General features: G+C 38.2%; 1 protein-coding gene and 1 non-coding gene across 2 annotated transcripts in view; both read left to right on the forward strand.

Annotated features, from left to right (window-relative positions):
* Nucleotides 1-27387, forward strand: part of CFAP54 (cilia and flagella associated protein 54) — a 317030-nt gene that overhangs the window by 159916 nt on the left and 129727 nt on the right. The window contains exons 40-46 of the mRNA XM_066262086.1: nucleotides 7815-7967; nucleotides 15127-15321; nucleotides 16947-17034; nucleotides 17325-17513; nucleotides 19407-19473; nucleotides 21536-21718; nucleotides 24020-24106. Of these exons, the coding sequence (XP_066118183.1) occupies nucleotides 7815-7967; nucleotides 15127-15321; nucleotides 16947-17034; nucleotides 17325-17513; nucleotides 19407-19473; nucleotides 21536-21718; nucleotides 24020-24106 (962 nt within the window). The remainder of the gene's footprint in view (nucleotides 1-7814; nucleotides 7968-15126; nucleotides 15322-16946; nucleotides 17035-17324; nucleotides 17514-19406; nucleotides 19474-21535; nucleotides 21719-24019; nucleotides 24107-27387) is intronic.
* LOC136321674 (U6 spliceosomal RNA) lies at nucleotides 17850-17956 on the forward strand. Its single transcript, XR_010728811.1, has one exon. It is a non-coding gene; the product is annotated as a U6 spliceosomal RNA (small nuclear RNA).

Raw genomic sequence — 27387 nt, forward strand, 5'->3', positions numbered from 1 at the left:
AAGGATGGGAGAAGAGAAGAGGTTCAAATGTGGGAAAGTCTAAGGTGGAAAGGGTAGAAGTCGAAGGCACTCTCATTGGGTACTGAGATTTTCTTAATGAAGCAGGGGGTTGGAAGCGTAGCCAAGGTTAATAGGGTAGGAGATTTCAGAATGTGAAAGAGTAGCCTGGACACTGAGGGAAAAGGAGAAGGGAAGACAGAAGGGCTTCAGAGTAGGGGGTCCAGCTGAGTGAGGCTGGTGACCATGAAGTTGTAGGTTTCACTGTCCATGATGAATCATATTATCCCCTCATGTTCAGTGAGCGGAGGGGGGACCCATGTGGTCACATGTAACTAGTTTCAATCAAAGAATGTGATTTTTCCTAGGTGTATTCTCCTTTTCTCAATTTTGTCTGTCAAACCTCTGGAGAGCTCCAAATTTGGGATCCATAACTCAGAATGTGATTTATATGATATTATCCCCTCCATCCTAAAAAGGACTGGTAACATACATAAGAAAATGTGTCAAAAATGCATGGTATCAAAATAATGACTTCCATCTAAGAAACAGGAAATACATGTCAGTAAATTTCTAGACCTATGTGACCAGTAGGTGCTTACTGATGATGGGTGCATTATGCCAGAAAAGCATTTTTCCTGCCTGTTGTTAAAGTTACATTTGGAAAGTCAAGATGGTGGGTGCTGGGGCAGAAAGGAAGGCATGTAAAGTCAGGTTACAGTGATCCTTTGGGTTGATCCTCAGTGGTGCTGAAAGTACAGTATGAGCTAGTTTGAGCAATGATAAGAGCAGGAATATCTGAACGGATAAAAATCTAAAAAATATTATAATGGCAATAATAAATAACTGGGCTAGGCACTATATTTAGCACTTTACAAACATTAGCTTTTTTACTTTTTACAATCTTAAAAGTAAGTATTTTTATGCATACATTGCAGATGAGAAGATGAAATATTGCTAGTAAGTACTGGAGCTGTGATTCAAACCCTGGTCTGATTGTTCAACCTATACGTGCTCCACTGAGCTTCCAGGCCTGATCACCATTTGTGCCCTTTCCGGGTAGACTCTCCTCTATTCTTTTTTTTTTTTTTTTTAACAGAGACAGAGAGAGAGTCAGAGAGAGGGATAGATAGGGACAGACAGACAGGAACGGAGAGAGATGAGAAGCATCAATCATCAGTTTTTCGTTGCGATACCTTAGTTGTTCATTGATTGCTTTCTCGTATGTGCCTTGACTGCGGGCCTTCAGCAGACTGAGTAACCCCTTGCTCGAGCCAGCGACCTTGGGTCCAAGCTGGTGAGATTTGCTCAAACCAGATGAGCCCAAGCTTAAGTTGGCGACCTCAGGGTCTCGAACCTGAGTCCTCTGCATCCCAGTCCAAAGCTCTATCCACTGTGCCACCGCCTGGTCAGGCTCTCCTCTATTCTTAAAGCACTCAAGGAAAAATTTGCTAGATATCATTGGTCATAGGAAGATATAATTTATTCTAACTGTGATAGTATGGTAATTTTTAGATGATCATGCATATTAATTATAGGTTCCACATTGATTCATTATCATAAAAATCTTAGCATCCAACTTATAGCTCTTTATAAGGCCCTAGAACCCCTGTGATTAAGAGCAATATTTTGGCTCATACTTTTGGGTTTATTTGGAAAATTTTTAGGATGATGATTTTTTTTATTTCACTGCACAGAACTCAGATCTTAACATGTTTATAAGTATGCTGGGTCTTATGTATGTTCCCATGGCATGTTTGCAATTCTTTTTAAAGAATTCTTTTTAACTCTTTTAAATATATATTCTTGATGTTTTTCATACCAAATTGCTTCTTTAGAACATCATTTTTCTTTTGGCATAACAGCATTTATTGCTAATGTTTGATACATTTTATTTTTCAGAACAGATGTTGTAATGCTCCAGTGCCTAGGAACATTTGGCATTCTCATTATTTAAAAGCATTCTGTTCTCTCTCTAACTATTTAATAATGCATATGTAATTTGGTAAGGTCTCTGTAGGATTAGGAGAAGTGAGACTACTACCTCACTTTGTAGATTATTTTTTTGTATGGATGAGTAACTTGCCTGCTTGTTAAGCTTCATAGGGGAGCTAACTATTGGTATGTATTTTTTGGTAGCTGTTCCTGTATTCTGTTTGAAATCTTATTCTTGAGTCTTGACCATACCGGTATTTAACTTTTCTGATAGGGTGATTCAGTCTTCAGGTGTGTTGGAATTTTAAACCCTTTGGCTGATGTGTTTTATTTCTTCCTCTGAGCATCTGGGTTGATGTGACCAAATGTGTAGAAAGCAACACACACTCCCTGGGAGTTTTCCTTGGTGAACCCGTATTTCAGGAGTGGTTGACATTTTAGTTTTAATGTCTACATTGGTAGTAATTCTCTTCTTTTTTCTTCCCTTCCTCCTCCCCCTCCTTCTCCTTTACTTTTTCTTCTCACCTATTTCAAACTATTGAGGATATTAGTGTCTTTGAAATAGCTTCTTAAATTATCCATGGGTGTTTTCAGACAGGAACCCTCTTGAGACAGACATTAGCCTAAGGCCTCGGAAGCTGATCTTTCCTCATTGCTTTGCATCACTTATGTCATGTAGACAGTCACAAGACATCAGATAGAACCCGAACTAGACCACAAGAAAATGGTATCGTAGGGCTTGAAAAGAGCAATAATGGAAAGCAAAATATAGTTTAGAAAAAAAAGGAATGACTTATGAGCAGATACTTGATAAAAGTAGCAGGAGATGATTTTATTCAGACTCCCTGTTTTAAAGATGGCAAAAACCTTCCCTTCCTCCTGTCCCTCTTGTCACCATCATGCCTTTGTCATTTTCATTGTAGAATGAAAGCTCTGTGAGAGCTGGGGTATGTCTGCTTGGTTCATCTCCTTAGTGCCTAGCATGGTGCCTAGTGCTGGTGTTAATATATATTTTAAAAATATATGACTAACAGTCCTAATGTGAGCCTTCATCTATTGAATGCTTACTCCATAACAGGTACTATGCTAGACACTTCACATAAAGTTTAAAACAATAACCTGCTGAAGTAAACAGCATTCTTCCCACTTATTTTTTCCCTATCCCGCTTTGACAGATATTTAAAACAAAGGCCTAGAGGAAGTGACTAACTGTCTCAAAATGTTAATATGTGAGGGCTTCCAGCTTTCTCCTTTTCCTTTGTGGCTTCTTTGCCTGATCTCACTCTTTAAAGAGAAACAGTTAAAATCCAAGCTCATGAATTCTGGCAAGAAAAACAGCAGAAATCTCTAATCTTCAGGGTGTTGTACATAAGGGTGGCATGGAAGGAGTGGAGGTATGCCTGGTTGGGATCATACAGGACCATGCACGCTTAGAAGAAGGGGGATTGAGGGAGCAAGATGGCGGGGACAGGATGGGATGTCATCTTGCAAATGTGTCATGCTGACATGCGTAAGACCCACCTAGTTATAAACATGTGAATGATCTGAGTCCAGTACACTGAACAAAATTTGACAAATAAGCCCAAAAGTATGGGCCAAAATATTGCTCCAAGAGATCTTAGAGCCTTAAAAAGAGCTATAGACTGGATGCCAAGATTTTGATGATAATGACTCAATGTAGAACTTATAATTTGTATGCAGAATTATCTAAAAATTACCATGCTATCACAACTAGTCAGAATAAAATGTCTGTCTTCCCATGACAAGTGATATCTAGAAAATTTTTTCTTGAATGCTATAAGGTTAGAGGAGAGTCTAACCTAAAAGGGCACAAATGGAATCAAGCCTAGAAGCTCAGGGAGCACTTATCAGGAGACTGGTGTGGGAGGGAAATGGGTGAGAGCAGTAAGAGAAGGGCTCAAGCAGTCATGGGGATCCAGCTCATGTCAGGCCCTACGAGTCACTCTTGGGGCTTTGGTGTTTGCTCCAGGTGATGGGGAAACCAGTGGAGGGTCTTGGGCAAAGGAGTGATATGAAATGATTAATGGATTTTTTTGTTTGTCTTTTTTTTTGTTTTTATTTTTGTATTTTCTGAAGTGAGGGGTGGGGGTGGCAGACAGACAGACTCCTGCCTGCACTTGACCAGGATCCACCTGGCATGCCCACCTGGGGGCGATGCTCTGCCCATCTGGGGTGTTGCTCCGTTGCAACTGGAGCCATTCTAGTGCCTGAGGTGGAGGCCATAGAGACATCCTCAGTGCCTGGGCCAACTTTGCTCCAGTGGAGCCTTGGCTGTGGGAGGGGAAGAGAGAGATAGAGAGGAAGGAGAGGGGAAAGGGTGGAGAAGCAGATGGGCACTTCCTCTGTGTGCCTTGGTGAGGAATCAAACCCAAGACTTCCACACACTGGGCTGATGCTCTACCACTGAGCCAACTGGCCAGGGCAAGATGATTAATGTTTTAAAAGTAGTCCTCTGGTTGCTGTGTTGAGAGTGGCAAGGGTGGAAACAGAGAGACTGGTTATCAAAGCAATGTAGTAATGTAAAAGATGATATGGTCTTGGAACAAAGTGGAGGGTGCAACTGGTGAGAGATGGTGGTTCTCTGGATGTTTTCTGAAGAGGGAGCCTTGGATATTCTCTGAATTTGATTTGGAGCATGAGAGAAGAGGAGGTAAAGATGGTTCCAACTTTTGGCCTAAGCAGCTGTAGAAATGGAACCATCCTTCGATGACATAGGGAAAGGCTGTTGGAGGAGCTGGTATTTTGAGGAAAGATTAGGAAATCAGTTTGGGACCTGTCTATTGAGTGCATTAGCAGAGTAGATTATTAGATAGATGAGTCTAGACAGATATATAGAGATTTGGGACCAAAGGTAGAAATCTGAGAGCCATTAGTATATAGATGATATTTAAAGCCATGAGACTAGATGAGATTATGAAGGCAGTGAGTATAAATTAAACAGAAAAGAGAGGCAGTTTAGGAATAGAACCCCGAGGTTTTCCAATTTTAAGAGATTGGGTTGATGAGCATGGATTAGCAAAGAGGACTAAGAAGAAATAGCCAGTGAGGCTGGGAAAGGACCATCCTGTAAGCCAAATGAAGAAAGTATTTCAGATGAGGGAACTATTAATTGAGCCAAATGCTGCTGAAAATTGAAGTGAGACAAAGTCTAAAATTGAACATCACATTAGGCCACATGAAGATTCTTGGGGTGGAATGATGGGGTGGGGAGAGTCTGATTTAAGTGAGTTCAAAAGAGAATGAGAGGCCCTGGCCGGTTGGCTCAGAGGTAGAGCGTCGGCCTGGCGTGCAGAGGTCCTGGGTTCGATTCCCGGCCAGGGCACACAGGAGAAGCGCTCATCTGCTTCTCCACCCCTCCCCCCTCTCCTTCCTCTCTTTCTCTCTCTTCCCCTCCCGCAGCCGGGGCTTCATTGGAGCAAAGATGGCCTGGGCGCTGGGGATGGCTCCTTGGCCTCTGCCCCAGGCACTAGAGTGGCTCTGGTCGCAGCAGAGCGATGCCCCGGAGGGGCAGAGCATCGCCCCCGGTGGGCAGAGCGTCGCCCCCTTGGTGGGCGTGCCGGGTGGATCCCGGTCGGGCGCATGCGGGAGTCTGTCTGTCTCTCCCCGTTTCTAGCTTCGGAAAAAATACAAAAAAAAAAAGAAAAGAAAAAAGAAAAAAAAGAGAATGAGAAACAATGAATACAGAACTTTCAAGGAGTTTTGTTGCAAAATGGAACAGAGAAATAGGGTGGTACCTTGAGGGGGAAGTGGATCAAGAGAAAGTCTTTTTTTTTTTTTAACTATTTTTTTTTCTGTTTTAGAAATTTAAATATAGCCACCATGCTTTACATTATAGCTTCCAAAGCTATTTATCTTATAACTAAAAGTTTTACCTTTTGACCCTTTTTACCAATTTTGTTCATCTCTCCCTCACCTCTGGCAACCACTAATCTAGTTTGTGTCCATGCATTTGATTATTTTAGATTCCACAGGTGACATCATACAGTATTTGCCTTTCTTTGTCTGACTTAGTTCACTTAGCTTAATACTCTCAAGGTCCAACTGTATGGTCACAAATAGCAGGATTTTCTTCTTTTTTATTTCATTGTATACACCACATTTTCTTTACCCATTCATTTGTTGATGGACACTTGAGTGGTTTCCCTGTCTTGTCAATTGTAAATAATGCTGCAATGAACATAAAACTTTTCAATTTTTTTATTTTTTTAAAGAAAAAAAACAAAACCCCAGTGAAATGTGCTGCTGGGGAATATTCAGCAGGGGGAGTAAGGTCCTTGGCCCTGAAAAGATGGGGAATAGGCAGTTCCCATGGCTCCCCCCACCTCACCACATAGCCAATTAACCACTCTGCTGTTGCTTCAACAATTAAGTTTTCTGAATTCCTCCTTGTTTCCATTGCTACTACCTCAGTCAAGTTCAAATCACATAATCCTGTCAATCTCTCAACCACCAACTTCCTCCTATTAAAGCCTGCTGTGCATAATTGTTGGCTGGCTCTTCCTAAAACTCTTCCACTTTCATTCTGCCAGGGTCCTGCTTAAAACCTTTGCTCAGCTCCCCATTAAAGAGAACAAAGGACACTTACTCAGTGAGGGTTCAGGTCCCTGGAAAACACTTCTGTTGAACAGGGCTGGTCATGTCCTCTCCTGTACCTGACTCACCACCCTTACTGCTGCTGCCAGACCTCTCCTTGCACAAACTAGTTATGCAACCCAAGGGAAGCTACCAGACTTCTCTATGCTTTCTTTTCCTCATCTGTAAAACAAGGACACAATGGTACCTACCTCTTACAGCTGAGACTTTCACCGTAAATTATTTAGAATAGTCCCTGGTAAAGAGTAAGTGCTCAATCAACTTCAGCTATTCTTATTCTAACTTTCAAGACCCCATTGCCTCTTTCTTCCTAATCGAATCTTCCTTCTCCTCTGAGACACAGCTGGCATACCTTTTCTCCCATGAAGGCTTTCTAGCTCATTCTTTTCTTTCTACACTGATCTCTCTCTTCTGTCTTTCCGGCATTTTAGCATGTAAGCAAGCATACACTCTCTGCAAATGTGATTTGAATATACTAGTGATAGGATTCTTCATCTCTTCAGCTAAACTGTAAACTCTCGAGGGCAAAGGCCTTGCCTCTTAACCTCCTATAACTTCATCCCCTTTAGGGACTGCACTATGAAGACCTCAGATTTTGCAAGGAGTATCTGACCTGTTTAACTTGTTGAAGAATTAAATTCCTCTGTTACCCTATATGAAGCCTGAAATTTTCGTTTCTCGTGTGCCTGCTTCACTGTGTAAGCTGCAAATCTATAGCCTAATTCTTGGACAGTCACTTCCTCTCCAGAGACCGCACAGCAACTCCTTTTTTTTCAGCCATTTTTTTAGGATTGTTTGTTAGTTTCCTACCTGTTTATGGCCCTATTTCCCTTTCCTCTGCATCCTCCAATATTAGAAGTGTGTCTTCCTTCTCTTAAGAGAGCAGTTGCCCATCTCCAAGCTTTTTTGTTTCCTCCTTTTGTCTCTTTCCCAAGTCCTGCTTTGAAGAGGCTGATGAAAAGGAATAGATTATTTTATCTCTTATGATCAGCAAAAAAAGGTAAGAGGCTTCATAAGAAAAATTGGCAAGATCCAGAGTTATTTTGCATTTCATAAGAATCAAAAGTTTTCTAAGTTTTTTTTTTTTTAAACTTTCAAATATACCAAAAAAAAAAAAATCTGAATGTTGAAACACCTGCTATATACCTGGGGACTTTGAATTTAACACCTTCAGTTGGGGACTGAGAAATCCTCTGAATTAGTCTTTTGCTACAAGTTGGCTTGCTGCAGCACTTTATCTCTGGCATTTCTCTTCCATTTCCTTTCAGAATGCAGCCAAGCCAAAGGGCTCGTCTGTGTGCCCGTGGATGTGACAGACACCTTGAGATGTTTTCAAGAGACTTTGGGAAAATCCAGATATCATAACAGATCAATCCGACACAGCAGAAAGTTGCTTTCATTATTTCTTGCACAGACACAAGGTAAAAATGCTTTCTCTGTATCCTCTAGTCTTTAGTTAGGTGGGGATGCCACTCTCGGATCTATTACTTTCTACCATAGGTGCCTTCCCCTCTCAAAAGCCAGCTCATACTGCTTTTCACTTTCTCCTTGCTTAGTGAACCACATCAGCTCTTTCTCTTACTTCATTCCAATCAAGTCACTATCTCACTCATCTGCTTGTATGCTTTCTGTGAAACTACATACTCCCTGTGTAAAGTAGGTACGAAAACAGTATTTGTTAATTTTTTGACTCTGTGCATCTATGGTCTTGCCATTTTCATTGCAGGCATGGTACTATAGTCTTGTTTAATTTTCATAAGTAGATGAATTGATTCATATTGAATTAACTAGAACCTTTTACCAAAACACTACTTTATCAATGTCAAAGAAATGGATGCATTTTAATATAAGCATCAATAAGCTTTCTTGTTAACACTATAGATTTTTATCTTAGGAGATTTTTTTAAAGCTTAAAACAAGTTGTTGTTCACTATCATTGGTTATATTATATTTATTTGTCTTTCTCCCTTTCAACATCAATCAATTTGTGAACACAGTGAAAGCAGGGCTTTGAGTGAGTAACTGGTAACCTTAAAGAGGAGTATAGTCCAATCTATCTATAATTTAATTTATAGCTAGGTTATTCAAAAAATTTTAGAGAAACTTCTTATACACAGACAGAATGGGAAGGCAGAGAAATGCAATCAAAATGAATAAAAGGAAATCCCAGAAAAGGAATTGAATGAGTCAGATATAACCAAATTACTGGATAAAGAGTTTAAAATAATGATTGCTAGGATGCTCAAAGATCTTAGAACAACAATAAATGGACATAAAGAACACCTAAATAAAGAGATAGCAAGTATAAAAAAGGACATTGAAATAATAAAAAAGAACCAGTCAGAAATGACAAATACAATATCAGGAAAGAAGACCACAATGAAATGAATTAAAAGCAGGATGAATGAAGCTGAGAATCAAATCAGCGAGTCAGAGGACAAGATAAATGAAGGCATGGAAGCAGAGCAGCAAAAAGAAAAGAGACTCAAAAAGTCTGAGGAAACTCTAAGAGAGCTCTGTGACAACATGAAGAGAAATAACATCCGCATCATAGGGGTTCCTGAAGAAGAAGAGAAAGAACAAGGGATAGAGACTTTGTTCAATCAAATCATAGCTGAAAACTTCCCTAAATTGATCCAGGAAAAAGTCAGTCAAGTTCAAGAAGCACAGAGAATTTCTATTAAAGAGAAACCCAAAGAAATCTACACCAAGACACATCATAATTAAAATACCAAAGATAAGAGATAAAGAGAAAATATTAAAAGCTGCTAGAGAAAAAGGGCTATCACCTACAAAGGAGCCCCCATAAGGATGACATCTGACTTCTGAACAGAAACATTTGAGGCCAGAAGGGAATGGCAAGAAATATATAAAGTAATGCAGAACAATGGCCTACAACCAAGACTACTTTATCCAGCAAGGCTATCATTTAAAATTGAAGGAGAAATAAAAAGCTTCCCAGACAAAAAAAACCTCAAGGAATTCATTACAACCAAATGAATGCTGCAAGAAATGTTAAGGGGCCTGTTATAAACAGATCAAGGGGGAAAAGAATATAGCAAAAGAGGAATACAGCTTTTAAGAATAAAATGGCAAGAAACAACTACATATCAATAATAACCTTAAATATAAATGGATTAAATGATCCAATCAAAAGACATAGGGTAGCTGCATGGATAAGAAAACAAGACCCATACATATGCTGTCTACAAGAGACACACCTCAAATCAAAGGATACACATAGACTGAGGTACAAGGATGGAAAAAAATATTTCATGCAAATGGCAATGAAAAAAAAGCTGGGGTACCAATACTTATATCAGACAAAATGGACTTTAACACAAAGGCTATAGTAAGAGATAAAGAAAGTCACTACATAATGATAAAGGGAGCAATCCAACAGGAAGATATAACCATTATAAATATCTACGCACCTAATATAGGAGCACTTAAATATATAAAGCAGACTTTGATGGATATAAAGAGCGAGATCAACAGCAATACTATAATAGTAGGGGATTCCAATGCCCCATTAACATCACGAGATAGATCCTCAAGAAAGAAAATTAACAAAGAAACAGCAGGCTTAAAGAACACACTAGATCAACTGGATTTAATAGATATCTTCAGAACCTTTCACCCTAAAGCAGCAGAATATACATTCTTTTCAAGTGCTCATGGTACATTCTCTAGGATAGACTACATGTTAGGGCACAAAAGCAGTCTCAACATATTTAAAAAGATTGAAATCATATCAAGCAAGCATCTTTTCTGATCACAATGGCATGAAACTAGAAATCAACCACAACAGAAAAACTGAAAAATAGTCAAACACTTGGAAACTAAATAGCATGTTATTAAATAACAAATGGGTTAAGAATGAGATCAAGGAAGAAATAAAAATATTCCTAGAAACAAATGATAATGAGCATATATCAACTCAAAATTTATGGAACACAGCAAAAGCAGCACTGAGAGGGAAGTTCATAGCACTACAAGGATACTGTAAGAAGCTGGAAAAAGCTCAAATAAACAACTTAATCCTGCATCTTAAAGAACTAGAAAAAGAACAGCAAGTATAGCCCAGAGGTAGTAAAAGGAAGGAAATAATAAAGATCAGAGTGAAAATAAATGACATAGAGGCTAAAGAATCAATACAGAGGATCAATGAAATCAGGAGCTGGTACTTTGAAAAGGTAAACAAGATCGATGAACCTTTAGCCAGACTCACCAAGAAAAATAAAGAGAGGACTCAAATAAATAAAATTAGAAATGAGAGTGGAGAAATAACAACTGGCACAACAGAAATACAAAGGATTGTAAGAAAATACTATGAAGAAGTGTATGCCAAAAAATTAGACAACCTAGATGAAATAGACAAATTTTTTGAAACATATAATCTTTTAAAAATCAATCAGGAAGAATCAGAAAGCCTAAACAGACAGATTACAACAAATGAGATTGAAACAGTTATCAAAAAACTCCCAACAAACAAAAGCCTGGGGCCAGATGGCTTCACAGGTGAATTCTACTAAATATTCAAAGAAGAACTAACTCCTATCCTTCTCAAGCTATCTCAAAAGATTCAAGAGGAAGGAAGACTTCCAAGCTCCTTTTATGAGGTGAGCATAATTCTGATTCCAAAACCAGGCAAAGACAACACAGACAACACAAAGAAAGAAAATTATAGGCCAATATCCCTGATGAATCTGGATGCTAAAATCCTCCACAAAATATTAGCAAACCGGATCCAGCAATTTATGAAAAAAATCATACACCATGATCAAGTGGGATTTATTCTGGGGAGGCAAGGCTGATACAATATTTGCAAATCAAACAATGTGATTTATCACATAATCAAAAGGAAGAAGAAAAACCAGATGATAATTTCAATAGATGCAGAAAAAGCATTGATAAAATCCAGCACCCATTCATAATCAAAACTCTCAGCAAAGTGGGAATACAGAGAACATACCTCAACATGATAAAGGCCAACTATTACAAACACACAGCCAACATCATACTCAATGGGCAAAAATTAAAAGCAATACCCTTAAGATCAGGAACAAGGCAGGGGTGCCCCCTTTCACCACTGTTACTCAACATAGTTCTGGAAGTCCTAGCCACACCAATAAGACAAGAAGAAGAAATAAAAGGCATCCAAATTGGAATAGAAGAAGTAAAATTATCATTATTTGTAGATGATATGATATTGTATATAGAAAACCCTAAAGTCTCATTCAAAAAACTCCTGGACCTGATAGATGAATTCAGCAAGGTGGCAAGATATAAAATTAATTCTCAGATATCAGAGGTATTTTTATACACCAACAATGAACTGTCAGAAAGACAAATTAAGGAAACAATCCCCTTTACTTTTGCAACAACAATAACAAAAAAAGTACCTAAGAGTAAATTTAACCAAGGAGATTAAAAACTTGTACTCAGAAAATTATAAAATATTGATAAAAGAAATCAAGAATATACAAACAAGTGGAAGCATATACCGTACTCATGTTTAGGAAGAATATATATCATTAAAATGTCTATATTACCCAAAGCAATCTATAAATTCAATGCAATACCAATTAAAATAGCAATGACATACTTCAAAGATATAGAACACATATTCCAAAAATTTATATGGAACCAAAAAAGAACATGAATATCCTCAGCAATCTTGAAAAGGAAGAATAAAGTGTGAGGTATCACACTTCCTGATATCAAGTTATACTATAAGGCCATTGTACTCAAAACAGCTTGGTACTGGCAGAAGAACAGGCATATAGATCACTGGAACAGAACAGAGAACCCAGAAATAAACCCACACCTTTATGGACAACTGATATTTGACAAAGGAGGTAAGAGCATACAATGGAGTAAAGACAGCCTGTTTAACAAATGGTATTGGGAAAATTGGACATCTACCTACAAAGAAATGAAATTAGACCACCACCTTACCCCATTCACAAAAATATACTCAAAATTGGTAAAAGACTTAAATGTCAGCCGTGAAACCATATTCATCTTAGAAGGAAACGTAGGTAGTAAGCTCTCTGACATCTCTCGCAGCAATATATACATATTTGCTGATTTATCTCCACGGGCAAGTGGAATAAAAGAAAGGATAAACAAATGGGACTATATCAAACTAAAAAGCCCTTGCACAGCTAAAGACAATATGAACAGAATAAAAAGACAAACTACACAATGGGATAACATATTTGTTAATACGTCTGATAAGGGGTTAATAACCAAAATTTATAAAGAACTTGTAAATCTCAACACTAGGAAGATAAACAATGCAATCAAAACATGGGAAAAAGAAATGAATAGACACTTCTCCAAGGAGGACATACAGATGGCAAATAGGCATATGAAAAAATGTTCAACATCACTAATCATTAGAGAAATGCAAATTAACACCACAATGAGATGTCACCTCACACCTGTCAGAATGGTGCTCATCAACAAAACAACACAGAATAAGTGCTGGCGAGGATGTGGAGAAAAGGGAACCCTCCTGCACTGCTGGTGGGAATGCAGACTGGAGCAGCCACTGTGGAAAACAGTATGGAGATTCCCTCCAAATTTAAAAATGGAACTGCCTTTTGACCCAGCCATTCCACTTTTAGGAATATACCCCAAGAACACCATAGCACTGTTTCAAAAGGAGAAATGCACCCCCATGTTTATGGCAGCATTGTTCACAATAGCGAAGATCTGGAAACAGCCCAAGTGTCCGTCAGTGGACAAGTGGATTAAAAAGGGGTGGTAGATATATATAATGGAATACTATGGGCCATGAAAAAGGAGGAAATCTTCCCTTTTGTGACAACATAGATGGACCTGGAAATTATTATGTTAAGTGAAATAAGCCAGGCAGAGAAAGAAAAATATCATATGACCTCACTCATTTGAGGAATCCAATGAACAATGTGACCTGAGGAATGGAATTGAGACAGAGGAGGAAGGGGATGATAGGATGGGATAAACCTGAAAGGAAGGGGGGAAGGTGCTATAGGGAGGGGTCAAGGGAGATGTTGAGGGGAATACGGGGGAGGGGGGATGCATTCAGGACAACACTAGAATTTATGTAAACAATAAATTAAAATCAATAAAAAATTTTAAATCCTGATTTATGTTTATGATTCTTGATATTCAAATTTATCATAACAATAAAAATAAAGAATAAACTTAAATTAATTATATTTTAGCTATTAAAAATAGATTTGAACTTATACATAAGATGCTAATATCCACTGAGCTGATGTTTTAGAAAGCTGACCAATATTTTGTATAAGCCCTGACCAAAATTTTATGTATGTATATATGTATGTATTTATGTGTGTGTATGTATGTATATATGTTTGTTGTTTCTGCCCCATGCAAAAAAAATATGATATGTACTTACCATTTTTGGTTGTATTGTCTATAGACTCACATTACATTAAATGTGCCCTCCCTCTCATGTTTAAACTTCCTTCAGATATGGCATACCTTGACAATTATTAAGGGCATGAATAAAGAAGGACATAGAATTCCTAAGAATGGTTTACATCAACTCACTCTGAGTCTCACATAGTACCAAAATATTTATTTGAAATATGGAATATGAATGAAATATTTACTTTGAAATATGGTGTTGTAGGAGAGCTGTGTGAATACCCTGGACCACCAGAAAGACAAAAATAGGGTCCTAAAGTAAAGCCTGAAACATTGCTGGAGATGCGCGTGCATATGCATGTGCATGTGCATGTGTGCGCGTGCGCTCGCGCGCACACACACACACACACATGTTCCATTTGGACACATCATGAGAAGGCGGGGCTCTGGAAAATATAGTAATGCTGGGTACACAAAAGGCAGCAGGAGAAGATAGATCAGACATGAGATGGATTGACTCCATAAAAGAAATCTTAGGTATGAATGTACAGGAGCTAAGCAGGCCTACTGAGGACAGGACATTGTGGACACCACTCATTCCTAAGGTCATGAGGAGCTGAGTGACCCCACAGCATGTGACACACACACCACCACAATATAAATATCCTTAGCAGTTTGTCCCAGTCCTCAGGCTGTGCACTTCAATATCTACAATAGCTTCTTTTCTCTGAAGCTTTTGACTACTCCCTGAGAATATTTTTTCTTTTTCTCTGTGTGTTTTCTGATCTTAAAAAGAGAGAGATCTTTCCATTTTCCCCTCTGAGGTCAGAATTACCTGTGTGTTGCTTTTACCACAGAGGCCCCAGCCTCAGAGACAAACTAACATCTTACTATTGTAAGCTCTTCAAAAAGGGCACACCTCGAGTGGTGCAAAGCATTATCTCCACTTTTACATCCTGGCAAACAGTGCAATAACTTGAATACAGAGCCCATCCACACACACCTGTGCTCTTCAGCAATGATTCTAGATACAAAATTTAAGGAAACAGTTTCTCAAATTGCAAATAAGTCTCAGCTATATACAAAATCTTTTCTTTCTTCTCCCTTTCCCTTTCTCCTACGTTTTTCTTAACCATCAACTTCCTTTCCCTTTTCCATTTTAAATTTCCTTTGTATTTATTTTTTCATGAATAGGAGACAGAAGAGAAATAAACAATCCAAAATGTAGTCCTGGAAAGACTAAGTCCCGCCTGGGGATGGAAGAGAGGCACACACCCACGCCCCCTGACCTTTCTCAGGAACACTTCCTAGTTTTTAGTTCAGTGGAACAGAGCAAGCTTCCCACTTCACAACTCGGACTGGTAATTTCTTCATATTACAAAACTATTGGTAAGAGTTATTTGTTTCATTTTTATTTTCAAAATGATCGCGTGCACATATGTTGGCGATTACACCTGGTCCTGAACTATTCTTTTTAAAAATAGGATGAGAGCGCATGAAATAGAATCTACTCATCATACCTTTGCAGGCAGTGACTGAGCTGTGCTGAGACCAGAAGCTCCGACCTAGCCCCTCCCGTTACTGTCCCCCCACAACCTGGCTGTCACATTGTGAGACCCTAGGGCACCCTTCCGTCGTCCCCCTTTAACCGAATCTGTCAACTGTGTGCTGGGATATGGACACTGTCAAGTTCTTTTGCTCTGTCTCAGCTGATACCATTTTCTTTGTCTTTTTACTTGATTGGGCTTTTACAAATTCAGCTGTATATACTCAACCCATGTTGTGGACCTAGTGTCTCCCTTTTCTATAGCAGACATTTTGTAATTCCCCCTTTATTCTCTGAAGTAAAATTATGTTTACTATATTCTTTCTACATGTATTACCCCTTCCACCATTGATATGAAGCTCTAAATATAAAATAAGGGACAAATAGGCACTTTATAATAAAAGGATTATTGTTGGCATGGGAGTCCTCCAGCAGCAGAAGGTGCAGCGAAGCCACCAGATGCTCATATCCTGTGTGTGGGGTCACCATGACTGTCACAGCAATGAATGCAGGGTGGTTCCGTTGATGTACTGGTGACATGTTGCATCAGCACTGTTAATTTTGGTGACATAATTTCCTAAAATAACAAATAAATCTAGGTAAAACAGAGTACTATGGTGTATGGTGGAATTTCTGGCAAATTCAGAGCATTTTGAAAACATGCAAATATATCCTTTTTATGTGTAAAATGAACTAGATAATTGTAAACAGGTTTCACAGCTTCTTCTTCACTGTGGGAGAAGGTTCTGTGCATTATGGGCCATCCAGTGGCTCTGGTTTTCACCTACAAGGTACCAGGAGATGCCCCATTGTGCCAACTGACAAAACCCTTCTCAAGATTTTTAAAATACCTCCAGGGGACAGACAGTAGAGCCCTCATTAGAAACCACTGCTATGTCAGTTGGGTTTTTGGCTACACATCCTTGAATACATGCATTTATCAGAACCCCCTAAACCTCCGTCCTCACCCTCCAAATTCAAGTTATATTAAAGATTTGCTTTATTTGCATTTGGGTAAAAGGAAGAGTTTGATATGCTATAATCTTGCCACATCCTTGCTCAAAAACACAGAATAACATCCACCTTTTCCCACAGGCATTCAGATGCCGCTGTTGTGTTACCACTACCCCCTTCTTCACCCTCCCAGGAAACCCATAGCCACAAACATAATTTCCCTATATCTAGCTTTGCACAACTTGTCTGCATTTTCATTCTCAACCATTTCTATCTGCTTGACTCTTATTTCACTTTCTCCATATTTTTTTACCTGTGTTAGACCCAATCTCCCACTCTACTATGTCCAAATGAACATTGTTTACTCTCTTTCTGTATATACATTGTGTGACTTATAACTTGCTTTTGGCTTATGTACACGGTTAAGGAATGATGCAGTTTGAAATATTCCTGCATATGTAAAGGAAATATTTTTCAGGAATTAATATTCATTCTTTACTTGACTAAAATACAGATGTTCTCCAAGCCAGCAATCAAAGAAGTCTCAAAGTTCAGGGATTGCATGAACTTGGAAATCTTCTCATCTTCGCTGGAAAGAAAAGGTAGATTTTTTTTTTAGAAGCCTACAGAATGAGGGGAACTTTGTTTGAAATTTTTTTTTAATTATTGTGAAAAGTATTGTCTCATAATTTCTAGTTTTTTGATAATAGTACATTGCTCCATTTAATTCATCAAATGCTACCTGAGAGAACTGGTTATGCACACATAATACACAAATGCTACAGATTTTAATTAAAATGTTTCTTTGGTGTATTCTCTTTCCCTTTGGGAAGACTTAATTATATCATTGATCCCAGAGAATGGACTGCTTGATGCTCTGTTTCTGTCCCAGGGCTGCTTTTATATGTTGGTGTCAAGCCCTTGATGACATATTCAGAAAACAGGATGTGCTGCATACCTGGAAAGAGTTGGGCACGTCGCTCACCAGCACCACCAACAAAGACTACAGTGAAGAATTTCTGTCCAGAGCGGGCATTTGGGGATGTTTGCAAGGAGCAGTCATATCGGCAAAGATAGCCCAGTGAGTGTGACGATGGAATGATCACATAGTGGCTAATAGCCTCCCTTTGTGGGGAAGCTGAACAATCCAGGATGACCTCATCTTAAGGTCCTTCATTTAATCACAGCTGTGAAGTCTTTTTAAAATTCTTTTTGCCATATAAGGCAACATGTTCATAGGTTTTGGGAATTAGTACGTGGGGACCATTACTCAGCCTATCACACGTAACGTAAGTGCAAGTCTATCACAATGCCTTATACTTTATATATCTTAAATATAGCTATATTTATATATGTTAAATATATAGATCTTGAATATTTGATTAATGTGAAAAATTTTAAAAGTGTGGAGGGAGTAATACTCACTTTGGCAGAACATATACTAAAACTGGAATGGTACAGAGAGGATGAGCACGGCCCCAGCGGAAGGATGACACGCAGATTCATGAAGTGTACCGTATTTGAAGAAATAAAGGTATGGGGGGTAGAGGTACAGGTTTCCTTTACTTCCCCTCTTTCTGTCACATTTAGAGCTTACCTATGCAGTGTGCTGTGGTAGGCAAAACCCTGCCTAGCATATTGAGTGGTAGAGCAAAATTTTAAAAATAATAATTAGTAATCACATTGTTTTCAGAAAATTAGCACCCTTGAACAGGAGAAGTAAGACATTGCCTAGTTAAAAAGTATTATACAGTAAAGATGAAAAAAATGGTCAAGTTTTATTATTTTACAGTCCTGGGAAACAACTCATCCTTCACACACACACACACACACACACACACACACACACACACACATTCTCCACGCAAGTCGAGTTTATGACTTAGTAGAGGTTGGCAGCAGAGAATAAAAAGTTGAGAAAGGTTCACAGCTTGTAAAAGAACTGCTATAGCATTCCTACTGCTGGGCACCTCAGCCTTTCCAAGACTCTAAATTTATTATCCACTGATTTTCAACCAACAGAAAGTCGTTTCCTGGTGATTGAGCTGGAAGTCTGATTTCCACAGGACATATGAGACCTCAGGGACCTTGGCTGTTCTCAGGGATTTCTTGAGTAGAGGAAGCTCCTCTCCCCGCTGCTCAGAAGGGCAAAACACCACACTCAAATATCCGCATAGAGAAGCTGAACTCAGACGTTAATTAAGATAGTGAAGCCAACTGGTTTTATCTAAATAAGATTTAGAAGAAGGTAATGTGTTTTATAGCTGCAGATGCAAATTTCAAGACCCACATGGAAAGAAACTCAGACTCTTCTGATAGACTTAAAGTGAGGCAGTGGTAAATTCAGAGACATTACCTTAATCTTTGGTGGAGACTTAGTAGCATCAAGGTGTTTAATATACTGCTGGCGAGAAGACACACTGTTTCAGTCTTTTGGAGGGAATTATTTAACTATAATCACTAAAAACTTAAAACTGTGCACCCCTTTTCCCCCCAAAATTCCACTTCTAGGGATTTATCCAGTTGAACTAACAGGACAAGTGCTCAAAAGTGTAGGTACAACAATGTTTACCTCAGCATTGGAAAAAGCAAAATGGTGATGGATATTTTTATATTATGGTATATTCATACTATAAAAAGTTCTGTAAAGTAATGATATATAGCTCATTATATCCATGAACAGAACATTTGCTTATAAAGTAATATGTACTGCATAATTCCAGTCTTAGCGTGTGTGTACAACTAGAAAGAAGTCTAAAAGGAAATTGGCCAAGAGGTTACCACTAATCATGTTTAGGTGGTAGGATTATATATAGGTGACTTAAAAAAATTATTTTTTATGTTTCTCAGTGTTCTAGATAGTATATGAGTATGAAGCACTCTTTGAATAACAAAAGTCTGTGAGTATTAGCGTTCTATTTATATTTTTGAAAAGTTATCTATGAATCAGTTCCTTTTTCTTACACTTATTTAGATTTATTAAGATTTTGGACGTCGAGAAGAGATCCGACTGTTGCATTTTGTCTGCATTACTCTTCCAGGTACTGCTTTATGTTTATATTTCCCTAGTAGCACGGGCTTTCAATCAGTAGAAAAAGTGGCAGTAGTTTATTCACAAAACGTGCAGATAGGAAAAGAGCATGAACATTGATTAAATATCATAGCCCATCTTTTCTTCTCTGGCTAAAGCCTATATCACACTTTAGTGTCCAGCAGGGTCAGTTTTCCCCTCGAGATTATGAAAGAAAAAGTTTTACGGACAGGGAAACTGAGTCTCCTCTTGTTGGTAAGATCATGTTGCTAGTGAGCAGCAAAGTGAGTCTGCTTGATACCAAATGGTTGACCTCATCTCTAAATCAAGTTTTGCTCGAGTGCATGATATAAAGTGTACTCTGTAATGAAAGTAAGAAATAAGGTGAAGACTACAGAAGTATGTAGAGTGTTTGCAGTTCTTCGGGTTTGACTTTACTGAAGAAGAAAGGGGCTTTTATCTGAAATACAGGACATTTTAAGATGCAGGCATGTCACCCGGGCCTTTGCAATGTACTGAAGGTTCTGTTTACTTTGAAGTAGGACACCCTTGTTCTGTGTATCAGAAAAGTCTGATGTCTTATGAAATGTGGATGGATAAGATCTTTGGGACAGATTTATCTGAATGTGACGCCAGGCTTCTCAATTTTCTTATGTTCCATTCACCTCTTGCCTGAACTTCGGAGGGCCGAGGGGGAGGGGCAAAGGTGCACCGAGAACAGTAATCTGATTCTGACTGCATGCCGTATCCTTTATGTACTCTTCTCCTTGTTCTTGAAAATAATGTAGGTTATGTTTTAGAAAATAAGTGCAGTTGATCCTTGAACAACAAGAGGGTTGGGACTGTGTTGACCCCCACACAGTTGAGAATGTGTGTACAACTTTTCACTTCCTAAAAACTTAGCTGCCCCTCGTTATCCATGGGGGATGGGTTCCAGGACCCCCCACATAGTAAAATCTACAGGTGTGCGGGTGTCCTATATAAAAATGGTACAAATCACCATGCGTAGTCAGCTCTCTGCTTCTGTGGACTCCCAGCTGCAGATTGGAAACAGCACAGGTATTTATTGGAAAAAAATCCTTGTATAAATGGACCCATGCAGATGAAACCCATGCTGTTGAAGGGTCAATTGTAGTTAAAAATATATGTCACTTTTTGCTTAATGGAGACATAATTTCTTGGTAATATGACACCTAAAATAAAAAATTAGGTGACAGGATTTATTTTAAAAAAATCTGTTAATTTTAAAAATGATTTTAAAGCCAAGTTATAAAACTAAAAATTTAAACAACTGGATAGCATTTTAGAGTAGGTGCCTTATAACTTTAATGAGCAATCTGATAAAAATTCTTTCCAATACTAACATTAAAATAATTTTAAATGCATTTGTCATCAAGAAATTTTAATTTTAAAGGTAATATAAGAAGCACTCCTAAATGTAAAATTTGATTTTCTGTATGCATCTTGTTTCCCAACATCTAGTACAATGTTGGTCATATAAATTACTTAGGAAATCTTGGTCAAATTAAATAAATCACCTTTTCAATTAATTCAGTTAAAATTCAGAAATACCTCTACTTGATTTAGACTTCTTAAATAAATTGTTATCTCCTCACTTATAGGTTGATAGAGTAGAAAGAACATACTTTTTTGAGTGAAATAGGTATGATTTGACTATGACCTCAGATAAATTGTTCAAGCCTCAGTTATATCATTTGTGACATAATAATACTTCTAGTGGTTGGTTAAATGAGGATTAAATGAGATAGTGTTTATAAAGAGTTTACCAATCGTGCCCAACACAAAATTTACTCTCAACAAATAATATAATGATGATTTCTTCTGAAAACAATCTAATTACCATAGAATTTAAAAGGCACATCTTGAGTGATAAAAACATCTGGAACCTATATGGATGATAATATTAATGGTAAGTACGGTTTGTTACAGGGTAGAGTTTGTTAGGTATATTCTAAGCACTTTAGAAGTAATACATGTACTTATCTTTCTGTGTTATTATTGCAAATGCAATTTATAGCTCTTTGTGTCACCTTTTCTTTTTTCATTTTCAGGGTTTGCTTAGAACCACACTTTCACACCCCAAAGCTGAACGTTGCTATGCTCAGTACGAAATCACTCAGCTTCTCCCAGGCATTGAGCTCTTCTCAGATAGATACAGGGCTGATGTTTGCTCTGTGGTTGCAAGTCTGTATTATGTTATACGTGAACTGCACTTTGCTAAGAAAAATATAATAGTAAGTAATTGGTAAAATCAACAAATCTTAGTCCACTGTTTTTCTCCCCTCCCCCTTACTTACTTTTTACTTTTCAAAATTTATTAATGTTTTGTTTAGTTCCTGTTACACTTTTAAACTCTACATTCAAGATTCTTATCTGTACTTTAAAATAAAATATATTAACTAACATTCTTTGACATTATTGTTACATTGCATTTTGGATCTAAAAGCAACATCTATTTTACTTTTTTTTTCCTTAAGACATTTGGTGAATTGGATTAGAATGTTTCAGTGGTCTCTAACAGAGGAGCCCAGTACGCATGTCACTCCCTGCATTGTCATTCAGGTCATATACATACTAAAGCAATGAGACTATTTATTGAGACTATAAATTTATCTTTGTGTCTCTTGTCTAGCTTCTCTGTTAAGGATGCATCCTAGTCTAACTGTGAAACAAAAGACAGACACTTCTTAATATCCTAGGAAATTAAAAAATTCCAACACAAGGCTTTTTTCCTTTGGGGAAATGAACCACAATCTATATCTCCTAAATTTGAAGTTGACTGCATTTTTAAAATAAGTTGCTATGTTCTAACTGTTGATTATTTTCTATTTGCCTCCTTCTTGCTATTTCCCCTACTGTTGCATCTCTTGTTTCCCTGTTTGCTTCTTAATCTCTATTCTCTCTCTCTGCTTCTCTCCCTTTCTTTCATAATTTCCATACCTACTTTCTTTCTTCATCCATTATTTTCTATTCTTTTATTCTGAATTCCCTCTCTGCCCTTATACTGAAAAGATTTATTTCTCCCTGATATGAGTTGTTAAATTATAAAGCCATGTGAGTGTAGTGGCTGATAAATGCTTTTAACACTTGGCAGATTTGGCAAGAAATTGTTTATTAGAAAAAAATAACAAAACGCTGCTCCTCTCATTGTTAAGGCGATTCATTTCTGGGTTTAGAAAATAGTTCTATCCCTTGGGTAACCTTTAGCTGCCTAGTCATATTCATATATAATGCATATCACTGCACTGGAAAAGAAATGAAGCTTTTTTTTTTTTCTCTGAAGCTTAAGATATTGGGAACATTTTTCTGAATAATTGAACAATTGGCAGCAATAAAATGGTGTGTTTTTATTTCTCACTAAAGAGAAGAAAATCTCAAAGGTAACAGCCAACTCATTGTTTTGTGCTGCGTTAATTGTTGAAAAAAGGCATTGTGTTATGTTTGCAGTGCGTAGTTGTAGAAGAGTGTATAATGTTTGATACATATGAGTTCTAATCCTTTTTAAAGCTTGTTGCTATTAGCAGCTACCAGTTGACTGATGGGGCCTTACTTAGCTGAATTTGCAGGATGTGAACAGTTTCCGTTATTACACTGCCATCCAAAGGAAACCCAGTCACATATAAGGATCTACTGTCACAAATTTGCTCCAGGACCCATTGCTGTGGAATCCTGGGAAGTAGTTTGCTAATTAATGGGAATGCCAATCCTCCTCCTTGCTCCATCTCCACTTAGTAGGGCAGGACCCAGTTTTAGAAACTGAGCTTCAGTTTTGAGTTGAGATCAGGAGGAGCTGTTCAGAAGTCTATGCAAACCTGTGCCCTCCACATCAGTCTCTGGCTGGACAGTGGCGAGGTGGATTGAAGTATTGACAGTCTGTAAGCCTTTATGTAAAGCTTTGAGATTTCAAGAAGAGTTGAACTTTGGGGTTAATTCTAAGGAAATAAAAATATGTGAAGAATAAGCTTGGGTTTTAATCTGTATAATATATACAGTGACTTGTTAGATTTTTTTCTCAACAGTGCCTGATACATAATGGGCATGGTATAAATAATATTTTGCTGATAGAGATATTCTAATTGAAGGCAAATAGCAGCTGGCATTGAGATAAATAAGTGGAAGCTATGAGGGGACAAGGATGTGAGTTCCTCTGCTTCAAATGTTGCATTCATTTGATAGCTTATTTGCTAGAATGTTTCCACAGGCCTCAGTGATTCATACATATATGTTGAATTAATTTTTCAAGAAAGATATTAACTGCATTTTCACTTTTAAAAACATGTAAAACTTAGGGTTTGTGTCCCAAGTGGCACCTACTTGGCACTGTAAATCCCTCATAGCACTTTAACAATCTGATAAAAGTATGAAGCATATGCTAGGCAGAACGTTTTACTTATACCAAACAGTATAGTTTCCTAGCATGGAAAAATCAATCACTGTTTTACATACCATCTGCTACATTATTTGGCAAAATTTTATTATCAGGTTAATGACTTGATAAAATGTGTTGTTTTAAAAAAATGTTTTTCTGTTGGTAGATTCTGCCTCTCCTTGCACTGTACCAATATTTTGTGTCTGGAATTTGCCAAGACCTGGTCAGAAATCTAGAAGCAAGAATCCTCAAGGTATGTTACAAGTTTTAAAGACATTTGATGTTGTTGAACTGTTAAAGATACTGTCATGAAATAGTTCATTTCTAATACTCGTAATAATAAACTTATAATAATATGGTGCACTGCTATTAAAAAGATTTGTCCATCATTATAATAAGGGATGAGAAAGAGCCAGTTAGAAAGGTTTAGATCATTTTGTGCTTGCTCCTCAGTATAAAGTGAGGTAACAAGGTTCTCCCACTGGAAATCGCCACTTCTGAAAAATTAGTTTACTGCAAGATCAGAGACGAATGAGTCCGTTTTCTATAGTTTCTGTGTATTTGTTTCTAAGGATCTTGATATTATGGTATACAAGAATTCTTAATTGCACAGAAAACTGAAGTGACAAAACGCAAAGACACTAAATTATAGTCAACTATGGGAAGTTCTCTGCCTTCAAGATTCATGTGCAGTTGGCTTGAACCCCATGTGGGGTGGGAACCTCAAGCACCTCATTTTCTCTGTCCCTTTTCCCAGTCGCCTATGGATGCAGGCTCCCATAGGCGGCTATTGAATTTGTTTTATAGGTGGGTCATTTCAACATTCAGCAAGTTGGCTCCCTGTTCTGCATCTCCTCATCTCTAATATGGAACTCAACCCTATTCTGTATCACACACACACACACACACACACACACACACACACACACACACACACCATATTCACCTAAGGCTTTTATTTCTATAATGGACTTGACTGAAAATTGGGAAAACAGGAACATTTAAGTTGAGGCAAAACAAATGATTTAAAATAGAATATTTGGCACCTCTGAGATTAAAATATTTCTTGGCCACCATCTCACGCTTTTGCATCGCAGCCTGTAGCTTGATCAGCTGTGTGCTGGTAAAGGTTCCACAACTCATTCTGAAAAAAAGAACTCTGATTTGCAGCATTTGCAATTTCCATAGTGTAAATTCTCTCATTGTAGCTGCTTCCCCAACCTATCAATCAGGCATTACTGACTGTGGAGTTGGGGCAAGATGTGCACAGTCAACTCCTGCGACTGGAAGTGCGTGGGCTCCCACTTACAACTGCCTCAACCCTCCTTCTCCTTCTGGGGAGATGCCTTCTTCCCAAACTGTCCCTGTTTTCTAATGAGGGAAAATTAGACTTTCCTTTAAACTGTTCTCTATCTAGAACCTGTCTCTAGACCTATGTTTTCAGACCCTAAGAATTAATCACATTGTATTTCTAACCTCCTCTTAGAGGAATTCTGGTGCTACTAAGATAATATATATAAATATTTAACGTGGGAAGAAGTAGTTTGTTATCAACCATGGTAATTTTTGAATTACCATTTCTGAGTAACCAAACTCTTAAAAGTTCTCCTGCTTTTGAATTTCAATAACGCTTGAAAGAAAAAAGCGTATAACTTGTCTCTCTCTTTTCTAAAAAACAGCGCTCTCTTCAAGATTGCAAAATTCTTGAATGCTAGGGCCTGTGTTTATCCATCTTTTAGTCCTGTATAAGGTCTTGAGTAATAAGTTTGTATACCTGATATTCATTAATTAATTATTGAATCAAATTGAAAATTCATAGGCATTTATCAAATGTTCACTCTTCACACTCTCCTAAGTGTTCAGTGGGAACTCGCCTAGAAGATAGTTGGCAAATATTTATTGCTTTACCTCTGAAACAACATTTGTTGAATGTCTCTTGTATAAAAGCACCATGTTAGTAACTCTAGTGAAAGAAGTGTAACCCCATGGTTTTTGGTTATAAGGACATGAAAATAAAGAAGAAAGACAGGACGCATACACAGAACAGTAACGTGTGCTCCTTCCACTTGATCATTTCTAAATGAGTATGATGAGCACTGTCTCCAGGAGCTTGAAAGAGGGGAAAATGGTTTCGAGTCTCTGTCTCTTACAAAGTAGATAAGAGTTAGGCTTGAAAAGAGTGGACCTAACTGAACAGGGGAGAGGAAGAAGGGAACACTCTTGGCAGACAATAGTGTGGAAGATGGAGAGGGGAGAGAGTCTTGTTTTTTAGGGGGTAAGGGAGGTTCAGTTAGACTGGATTTGAGGTTTTGAGCAGGGAGGTTGGAGAAGGTAACATGAGAGTACCAGAGGTCCTGGATATGGAGACGACCTGGGGCCCAGTCTCTGAGGTCCAAACTGGGACAGTGCAGAAGGGGAAATGAAGGGAGTGTGGCTAACAGTTTTATTGTGGTCTGTGATGAGAGGCAGGCGTGGAAGGGTTGCAGTGACCAGGAGTAACATGTCAGAAGGAGATGCAGAGAGACACTGAAAGACAAAGTTTTTCATTCACTTTTTTATTGTATTGTTAACTGGGTTTTTTTGTACTAGAGGAGCTTAAAAGCCTGCAAAGAACTGTGGACTCCATTCTGTAGCCTTGGGTTGGGAGGGGGAGTTAATTATAGAATTTTGATCGGGAAAACGACATGACCAGATGAAGTTGAGAACAGTGTCAGGAGCAGAGTGAGATGAAAGTGGGACCTTATTGCCATAGTTGGGCTGAAAAACCCACCCAGGGTTTTAACTAAAGCCGTGAAAAAGGGCAACCAGTGCATCATACAGAGGAAAAGAATGACAGCCTGTGTGAGCCAAGTTTGCCTGACCTTTCTGGAGCAAATTGGGGTCAGTGAGCGGGAAGAGAGAAAAGTTGTTGTCAGGCAGTAGTAAGCTGCTGCTTGTTGACAAATTAAACAGCAATAGATCAGGCTGTTAAGTTTCCACAGTGCACTAGGGTCTTTCAGGGGACGCTTTAAGACCTATTTACCATCACCTGGTCTGGCTTCACTTTACAACTGCCAACATCTTTTTTTTTTTATTATAATTTTATTTTTTTAATGGGGTGACATCAATAAATCAGGATACATATATTCCAAGACAAAACATGTCCAGGTTGTCTTGTCGTTCATTTATGTTGCATACCTATCACCCAAAGTCAGATTGTCCTCTGTCACCTTCTATCTTGTTTTCTTTGTGCCCCTCCCCCTCCCCCTTTTCCCTCTCCCTCTCCCCCCTCCCCCCGTAACCACCACACTCTTATCAATGTCTCTTAATCTCACTTTTATGTCCCACCTACATATGGAATAATGCAGTTCCTCTTTTTTTCTGATTTACTTATCTCACTTCGTATAATGTTATCAAGATCCCACCATTTTGCTGTAAATGATCCGATGTCATCATTTCTTATGGCTGAGTAGTATTCCATAGTGTATATGTGCCACATCTTCTTTATCCAGTCATCTATTGATGGGCTTTTTGGTTGTTTCCATGTCCTGGCCA

Source organism: Saccopteryx bilineata, chromosome 1, assembly GCF_036850765.1.
Source record: "Saccopteryx bilineata isolate mSacBil1 chromosome 1, mSacBil1_pri_phased_curated, whole genome shotgun sequence".
NCBI lineage: Eukaryota > Metazoa > Chordata > Mammalia > Chiroptera > Emballonuridae > Saccopteryx > Saccopteryx bilineata.